The sequence below is a fragment of the Vigna umbellata genome, chromosome 1 (genome assembly GCF_029865625.1).
Source record: "Vigna umbellata cultivar VRB3 chromosome 1, Vumbellata_1.0, whole genome shotgun sequence".
NCBI classification, from domain to species: Eukaryota; Viridiplantae; Streptophyta; class Magnoliopsida; order Fabales; family Fabaceae; genus Vigna; species Vigna umbellata.
Window position 1 is genome coordinate 86590205 of NC_142165.1, and position 9830 is coordinate 86600034.

General features: G+C 32.3%; 1 protein-coding gene across 1 annotated transcript; it reads right to left on the reverse strand.

The window, feature by feature from the left end:
• Positions 1-372: 372 nt before the first annotated feature.
• LOC124828397 (endonuclease/exonuclease/phosphatase family protein) lies at positions 373-5692 on the reverse strand. Its single transcript, XM_047301683.2, has 9 exons — positions 5278-5692; positions 4403-4621; positions 4195-4280; positions 3652-3767; positions 3473-3553; positions 2852-3052; positions 2229-2389; positions 1453-2153; positions 373-908 (listed from the first exon to the last, which is right to left on the reverse strand). Exons 1-9 carry the CDS (start codon positions 5495-5497, stop codon positions 837-839), a joined length of 1857 nt encoding a protein of 618 aa, XP_047157639.1. The 5' UTR covers positions 5498-5692; the 3' UTR covers positions 373-836.
• Between the last annotated feature and the right edge of the window lie 4138 nt (positions 5693-9830).

The window sequence follows — 9830 nt, forward strand, 5'->3', positions numbered from 1 at the left end:
CCATATTGTCACGCCGGGAAAGACGACTCCAAGGTGAAGAAGAAAAAATTTAAACGAAACGGTTCATCGTCAACCCGGAATCTTAATGACGATTTGGGTAATTTTATTCGCTTTTTAATAAAAGCTCCGTTTAAGATTACAAGAAAAATTGTAATCAGGTTTAACGTTAATTTGGAAAATATTATTTGGATCAAAAGAATCAAAATAATAAAACCCATAAATCTAAAATCCAAATCAACGAAAAACATGCAAGGCAGAGGAATAAACATGCTCTGATACCAAATGATAAAATAGCAGAGTATGAAATTGACCTAAACATGTTATATTAACATCACAGTAACACATTCAGATCAAAAACAGCGGAAGAAAAAATGAAAGAATAATGTGCGTACCTCCTGCCATTGCAATTTTGTAAATCTAAACACAAGACAGCTTTGTTTTCTAAACCTTGACTCACTCAAACTCGATGGTGTGTTTTTCTGAATAGAGGAGTAGGCTTAGTGATCAAAACTGAGAGTAACCCATTCCCTTATATAAAGTCTGGCCATCACAGGTTTCAAAATAAATGGGCTTTACGTTTAAAAATTAATAACTGCTCTATAACCTCTATGCAGTTAAAAGCATAAAAATAATGGCTTAATGGACCACTTTATGTTCCTTAAAAATAGGAACTGAAAATGCTATAATATTTATTTTATATTTAAAATAATGCTAACACATCCTTGAAGGAACTTAGAAATGATCATAATCATGCAAAACTGGTATTTCAGCTCCACATAGTCGTTATGAAAGAAAGTTGGATGAAGGCGGATTTATGAATCATCCATTCTCTTCCATTATTTATTCCTAGACTTTGAAGAAGCCCATCCAAAGTAACCGCAGTTTGCCTCAGGATTAGACGCAGGGCCCTGTAAGTGGAAATCACGTTAATATTCACCACCTACTATATAGGCTGGTGTTACTGAAATTAAGAAATGACAAACCCAAAAAACACAAGGTCAAACAGAAAAATATAATATAATAACCCCGTGCATACTCGTAACAAGCTCAAAGATAGATCATTAAAACAAGTAACGCTTACTATTTTTCTTGACGTATTATATGGTGCAAGTATGCTAGCTCTTATACAAGACTGAATCCTCATTTTGGTCCTAATATATATGACCTTTCAATTTAGTCACTAAAACTAAATTGCTGCATCCTGGTAAACTCTAATGGGTTTATGAATCTAGTTTACTAAGCATCTACAAATTTTCATAAACTATTGAGTTTGACAACCTTGAAATCAACTAAAAGATCAATATTTTTTTAATTTTCAGAGGTGACTTAAGTTCTTAGATTGACAGATGGATTGAGTTGAGTCCTCCCAAAACTAGAGTTCAATGCAAAAAATTAATTGTCAGAGTAAGAAGCATAATCAATGCCTAAAACCATTCAATGGAAACAAATTACCTCAGCGCGAGCACAAACATAGAATCTGCGGCCAAAATTTGGTCCTTGTTTTTTCACCACCCGAGCTATACAAGGTTCCTTATGGCCCTTGCAAATAGGTATACTATTCTGCATCAACTGTTGTATTCGTTGCCACTCTAATGAAGCCACATTACTCTTTTCTTCCTTTGTGGAACTATCCTTTGGCCCAGCTAAATCCTGATCACGTGCATCAGTATCCAACGAACATTGCTTGGGACTGATACTGTGATCAGACACTGTAGGAGTTTCATGTAACTGAGGGTTGGGTTGAGAAGGTTCATCCTGACTAATTGAGCAATCAGTATACGAGGAGCCATTGATGTCATTGTCAAGATTTGTACTTCTCTGGAAAAATGACCGAAGTGAGAGCTGGGACCATTGACTATTTCTAGCTTTTTTGTTGGGTTTTTTACACTTGTGCATTATTGATTTTTCACTTTCATTCACTGATTTAGAAACAGCCTCCTGAGAAGAGCCTCCGGAAAGTTCATTTGGTTTCAAAATGCTACCTTTATAAACTTGTCTTGGAAGAATTCGACATTCATTTGGACTGGTTGCAGATGAAGCAGCTCTGTTAACTGGTTCTTCTCCCTCATAAGTACTATGGATTGCAATGTCTTCATGTGCCATCTTGCATGATTTAATTTGTTCAGAAACTTTCCTTTTCATCAACACTGACACTGCAAGAAAAGGTTCAGAAACAAAAAATTGTGTATAAAGAGAGTCTCATCCAAAGAAGAAACGATGTTTGGTACCCAGAGTTTGTTGTATGCCGTGAACCATGGGAACATATCTAGCAGATAAGGAAGGAGTACTGTGCAGAGAGACCTCAGAAATTTCATGTAAAGACACAAAAACTGGAGCATGATCAGATCCTTCCAGTTTAATGCTGCGCCCTTCCTTCCACCTATGGGCACTGAGCAGATCATGCAACTAAGTTATATCCCAACCTTGAGGAAGACACATGCAGCACACATGCATTCAAATATTGATCCATTTAACAGAGTAAAGGTGAATAACCACATTATGAGTTGAAAACAAAATAAAAAGTCCATTAAAGAAATATGTTAAGAAGTGGACTTTTAAATTAACTCAATCTTTGTAAGGTAAGGTTTTTATCCATAAATTGACCTTATCTCTAATCAAAGTATGACTTCCAATAAAATACAAAGGAAAACTATGAAAAGAGAAAAATAAAACAAGTTACGAAAGTAGCAATACCATCTTTGCAAATTCCATAAATTTGTAATATCAAATTATCTAAACACAAGGGCATGTTAAGTTTCACCAAGTACAAGACATTTACATCAATAAAAATAACCATCTAGGTTCACAGGAAAAAGAGCTTAGGATTCCACATACAAGGCTTGCATAATACCTCGGAGTGCTTTCAGGCTTACACCGTTTGTACTGTGTCAGAATGTCACATTCCTTGACATGACATCTTACAAAACTATGCCATTGCAGGTCATCTGATTCATGTAGGCATGAACCAGAAAACAGTATATGGTCAATTCTACTCCCAAAGTTGAATACTTCAGCACCTGTACTTTGCGACCAACAGGTGTATGCTTCCCTTCTGCATACAATCTCGAAGTGTACATATATGATTTAACAAAATTAATACTGATCATATTAAAGGTGTGATCCCATAATATTGAAAACACCATGTAACATTTGAAAAGACAAGGGAAATATGGAGGATGGCACATTACTAGCCAGTAGCCGCATGGACGAAAACTGTGTCAAACAAAAGACTAAATATAAGATTAAAAGTTAAAACATAGTTTATTATTTAAGAAAAAAAATTCTTGTAATCTGAATTTCAAAAAAGACTACTTAAATATGAAAGTAAAAATAATATAATCCCATATTAAATATATATATTCCCATAAAAATAAAAAAAATATGATACGATAAGTATCAATGAATATCATTAAATTTTCAAGGAGAAAGCTACAGATCATATTTGATAATTAGAAATACAGAGTATCCATACCTGTCAGGATGTTTAGCTCTGAAGGCATCACAAAATTGACCGCCGTTTTCAATTAACATTGATTTGAACCATTTTCTAAATCTTCATATAAATTCAGGAAAAAAAAATTAAGACAACTAATAGCATGTGAGATTTAACACCACAAAAGATGCTTCATAGAATTTGGGTAGAAAACTCACTCATTATTTTCAAAATCAGCTCCTGCATCACATCGATCAATTGCAAATGGGGCAATATTGAGATCACCAACAACACATATTCTCCTTCCTTGATGCAGGAGAGACTCCCATCTTTTCTATTAAAGAGACTATCGACATCAATCAACCAGAAAACAAGAGAAATGGAAATTTTCAGTTTTGTAAAACTTAACAGAGGCACAAGAAATGAACATCAAAGATAAACTACAATATTCATGTCCTATATTTTTAAGGGTAGATTTTCTTCTTTTGATATTTAGTGTTCATTGAATCATATTAATTTACAGGAAAAACAAAATAAATAGTTATAATACTACTTTTAAAAAACTAGCTTTATAGTTTCTTACTCTCTGCTCTGAACACGTTTTGATGGACAGACAATATTCCTGTCAAATTTTCTTAGCAATGATGCAATTGGATGAACGTATTCAAACTTTTCAAACATACATTCTAAATATAATTATTAACTACTGAATTTGGTTAAATAACTTAATGATTCCATTAACATATGAACATTTCAAATACCTGTAATACGCTGTAAAATTTTTGCTTAAACTGAATCCTCTCGGTGTCATCACTTGCAGCTCGAGGCCCATACACATTGAAAAGAACTGAACAGAATTGAATACAGGTATCCAATATGTCAAAAAATATATATATACTTATTTTTCGAATCACACTAATGTATCATGCTTCACACAACTGGTTTCAATTTTTTTCCTCCTATACTAACCAAAGTGAGTGTGATCCGTGATAATGCATCGCCCCTCACTATCAAGACTTATAAGCTCATCTTTTGAAAATTCCTTTAGATCATCTGTCATGAACGGCAATTCATCTTTGCTAGTTTGAGAGTTTTCCAGAAGTCCAGTAAAGCCTTCCTCTGCTGCTAGTGGCAATGCCACTTCATTACTAGAAAATGCTGATTTTACACGACAAAACGTAATAACGCCTGCACACACAACACAATATATTGAGTCAGAAGTATGATTTAGATACTTTGTAGCACCCTCTTTCAAAAAAGTCTTTACAGTTGAATAAAATTTATTAAAAATTACAAAATTGTGGAATCTCACTTCTTATCAAGTAAGTTTCAGTCATATGATAATCTAATTTTGTTTTTGGTTTCCCACAAGTTTCATCCTTTTAGGCAATCCTGTTTGAGACAAGGTGAGTTACCTAGAAGCTAGAAACTTGTCTCACCATGATGGTGGAGACTAGCCCCTTAAACTAGAACAAACCTTAAGGTATCATAATTTTGTAATTCTCTATAAGAAGTAATACACTCTTCTTCCACTTTTTTTATTGAACAAAATTTATTGAAAATTACAAAATCAGGACAAAATAATTAACTAATTGTGTGACCCACTAAATTTTGTGATTTCTAATCCACGAGAGGGAGAGAGAGAAAGAGAAAGAGTTCAAAAGAGTGTGCTAATAACATATTTTTCTTATCAATATATTTTTAAACAATAAAAAAGGACGTATTTGACATGTTAATCAGCATTGATACATAAACCACAAAGAAGCAATAATATAATCTGGAAAAAAGAAAATAGGAAACTATGTAGGCTATTTTTAGAATGAATGAGAGAGGGGAGGGGTTACCGGAATAGCCAGTTCGACCCTTCTGGGAGGTGCGGGTGCAGGAAAAGAAGGATTCGTAACCGTCCGCCATGATCAAGTCCGCCGTAAGTTCCTGTCTCCGAAGTTTGGTCTCCTGAAAACAAAGGATGTCGGCGTCGAATGAATTTAGCAGATTCCGGAGCGACCCGAACTGCGATATGCGCTGTCTCAGGCCATTCACGTTGTAACTCACCATCTTCATTCTTTCACCCTATCTTCTTCTCACTCACACAATTTACAATTTAGGTTTCCAATTTCCTTTCTTCTTTCTTCTTTTCTTTAGCCCATCGTCTTCTTTCCTCCCCCTGGTACGCAATTGTATAAACAGTTTATTTCTTCATTTTTTTCTTCTTCTTCCTACATAGAAAATATAAAAGTAGTGGAATTCCAAATATTTTTGTACTATATTGTCTTTTTAGTTTAGGCTTAGAGTTAAACATATGCGTAAATCAAATTTCTTTTAATAATTTTAGTCAGGTTTAATCTTTCAATATATCTCTATTTTTTTACAGAATTTTAGAAGATTTTTTTTTTTCAATTGCATCTTTATTTTTATAAAATTGAATTAAATAGAATTTTTTTGTCAAATTAATCAAAGACGGCGTGACCTGAGATGATAAAAATGTCTTTTAACACACATATCATTAAAAACGTTAGTAAATTTTATTATTTTAAATTTTAAATTAAAAATTAAATTAAAAGAGTGAAATTCAAATACAAAAAATCTCAAATTCTCTGTAATTCAAATATATTTAATTTAAAATTTAATAAATATTTAGTTTAATTTAATATTTTAATATAATTTAATATATGTTAATATTTTAAAAATATTTTATTAAATTAAAACAAGTAAAATACATTTAAAATAATTAAAAAAATGAAAAAATAAAAATAAAAAAGTTAAACGGTGAGAAAAGGGAAAGTGAATTTGGAATTATGTTAGAAATGTCAACAGATTTCTAAATCTTTTTAATTTGTTTTTAATTTTTTTTTAATTTAAAATTTATTAAATATTTAGTTTAATTTAATATTTTAATATAATTTAATATATATTAATATTGTAATATTTTAAAATATTTCTTGTTAAATTAAAATAAATTAAAGACATTTTAAAAAAATTAGAAACGAAAAAACAAAAGATAAAAATAAAAAAGTTAAAAGTAATGAGAAAATGGTAGTCATATTTGAAAATTGTGTTTAGGGTTTTACAATTCATTGAAAATATATATAGATTTTAAAATTCGTCCAACTTTCCTTTTGAAAGCTAATAAAAGTCTTTTTTTAATAAATTTCAAAATTCAGTTAAACAAATTTCGAAATTCATTCATTCGTTAAATAAAATTTGAAATTCGTCACAATGAATTTTAAAACTCGTTTAAGAGTTTCGGATTTAGAAATAATTTCGAAATCTGTTTAAGATTTTAATGAATTCGAAATCAATCTAATTTTAGTTGAAGTTTGAAATTCATTTAAGCTTTTAAACAAATTTTGAAATCTGATTAAGGTTCAACCGACCTTGTGCAACCTTCAATCTTTGAATTTTCATGGGTGAAGTGGAGTCAAAATGTAGAACAAGAAGTGTGTGTCGTGGTGGGTAGGTGTGGAGTCAAAATGCAGAAGAACCTTTAGAGGTGCAGGAGGTTAGGGTTTGCAAAAAAGAGTGTGTGTGTCATGGTTCGTGGGTGTGTGAGTTTATTAGGTCAAAGAAAAAGTTAAATTCTTTTACCTAATTTAAAAATATTTTAACCAAGGCTAGTTTTGGTATTTTTAGAAAAGTTAGAAGTGTGGGGAGAAGCACCCATGATTTTTTCGCACACCACAATCTTAGACATGCACTAGAATCAAGGACTAAATAGAACATAGGTAGAGATTGTAGCAAGAAAGAGATAATAATTAACATAGTGATGTACATTATTAACCACGAATATCAACAAGGGTGTTCTTACTATGCCCTTTATCTAGAGCATGTGTTAATATTTTTCTTATGTGTCTTCATTCATTAGTTGTCACTCGGAATATTTTTACACATAATTTTGTTTACTCATTTAGTTTTATTAAGTATTTATATGTAATTTGCCAAAAACTTTGTAGCTCAATCTAGGCTCTTGAAAAAATTATTTCGCCTTCATCATGCTCTTTACCTTCAGTTCCTCCAGATGTCTCATGACGAACATTGTCAGATGGTCAAAAACCATGTTATCAATGTGGAGTCTGGTCCAACGCTCTGATAAACAATAGTGTCATTGTTTTGAAGATCAAGTGTCACCTCCACTAACTCCTTCACAACAAAGTTCAAATCTGTTCTTGGCAAAGTTTGACTAATGCAAAATAGACATATTATAATAGAATATTAGAGCGGTTGTAGTGAAACAGATGTAATCTATAATGCGGTAACGAACATATAATAGTTGAGATGGGTCTTCGTTTGGAGTTACAACCACAAGCTCACAATAAATAGACATATTTACCTCTTGTTTGTCATACTCTATTTAAACTCGAGAAAAAGAGTTTTTGTGAAAGTCGACACAAAATAAAAGTACTACAAGAATACTCTTCAAATATTAAGTGTCTTGTGTCAATGGAAGATTTGAAACTTGTTGGCTTAAAATTTCGTGATATGTCATCGCTCGTATTTTCATGTTTTTTAATAATATTTCTCATAAAGTAATAGAGCGTGACACATTGGATGACTTGGAAAATGAAGCTATCTTTGTCTTAGAGATGCACTTCCTTCCTTCATTTTTTGACATCATGGTTCATTTAATAGTTCATCTAGTGAGAGAAATCAAAATATGTGGACCTGTGTTTTTAAGATGAATGTTCCTAGTTGAGTGATATCTGAAAATATTTAAGGGGTATGTGAAAAATTCATATCATCCAGAAACATTTATTGTTGAGAGGTAATATTACTAAGGAAGCAGTTGATTTTTATACGAAGTATATGTCAAAAGCAAAGGTTATGATGTTCCAAGACATGAAGGAAGGAATGAAGGTAAAGGCACACATGGTGTAAGGGTGGTTCGAAAAAATCAACATGAAGTTCTCCAAGCACATTTGTACATATTGAACAACATTAAACCATCAGTGAGATACCACTTTGTAAGAGCTAGAATTCTAACCATATGTCAGGACCTACGAGTCGGGGGACAGTCTCAAGTAGACAGTTTCTATGGAGCGTAGGCCTTCCTAAAGGTAACGGAGGCATGCAAAGGTTTCCTTGGGCCAAATAGAAATTGGCCCTCAAGTGCAAAGGCAAAAGGGAGCTTGACTGTAAGACCTACCCATTGAACAGGGATGAAAGCAGTCTGATGTCGTTATTCCTTACATTGAACAGGGATGAAAGCAGTCAATGAATCCTCGGACAAATGAAAAATGGATTGAGCATAACAAGACATTTTTGAAATGGTTTAAAGAAAAAATCGGTCAATTAAATTGTAATGTCGAGGAATTAAAATGGCTATAACTTTGATGTTATAACATGGAATGCATATGACATTAACATGTTCTCTTTTTATTCAAAGGTGAAAGATAACAAAATTACTATGCAAAATAGCGGTGTGACCCTTGAAGCATAATCCACGAACTTTGCTAGTTCAAAAGATAATAATCTTGTTATGGTTTCTATAAGCTACTTTGGGGTCATTGAAGAAATCTGAGAGGTTGATTATGAAAAATTTAAAGTTTGTGTAAGTGCAAATGGGTTGATAACAATACAAGAGTGCATGCTGATGAGCTAGGATTTACATGGTTGATCTTAATAAGACGACTTATAAGGAAGATCCTTTTATCATGACGTACCAAGCAAAACAAGTTTTTTACGTCACAAAGCCTTCAAATGAGAGGTGGTCAGTTGTTCTTCAAAGAAGGATTAAATCAGATACTCATGATCATGATGACTTAAGTCTTAGCGATGTTATGACACTTATGTTATATTATAAAAAAAAAGTATGAAATCAGTCATTGTCATTAAACTTTATGGTTTCAATGTAGGTATGTAAACAAACTAATTTCCAACACAGGGAAGCTCGTGTTTATGGTTTCCTTGAGCCTCAAAATATACAAAATTATAAAAATAAAAATATGGAATGTCATAGGTATATTCAAAATTCGATGGAGAAATCCAATAAAAGAATTTACATGGACAATTTGTTGTTTAGTTATGTTCATTACACAAGAACATGCCTTCAGGCTTGAAAAGTATAATATAGAGGTATATCGTAATTACAAAAATAATGTATTATTCATATAATCAAATGTGTTGTAAATGACTAAGGATTTCTTTTTTAGTGTTATGAATTTCTACAATATGTTCGGAGGTAAATCTACTTCATTTTCACATAACTTCCAATTGATTTCTCCTAAGGTATTATTTTAGAAGAGGCTAGACAGTGGAAACAACTCTATGAAGAAGCCAAGAGGGATAAAAGGGAAGCCCTAAAAAGACTAAGGGAAGCGCAAGTCCAAGTACAAGAATCGGGGCATCAAATGAAGGAAATGGCTACATCATTTGAAGCGGAATTGAATCAGGAGCGTTG

Coding starts and splice junctions, on each gene's coding strand:
- LOC124828397 (XM_047301683.2), bottom strand. CDS start 5,497: ATGAAGATGGTGAGTTACAACGTGAATGGCCTGAGACAGCGCATATCG. Junction 4,622..5,277: donor GGGTCGAACTGGCTATTCCG/GTAACCCCTCCC, acceptor TTGTGTGTGCAG/GCGTTATTACGTTTTGTCGT. Junction 3,554..3,651: donor GCTGATTTTGAAAATAATGA/GTGAGTTTTCTA, acceptor ATTTATATGAAG/ATTTAGAAAATGGTTCAAAT.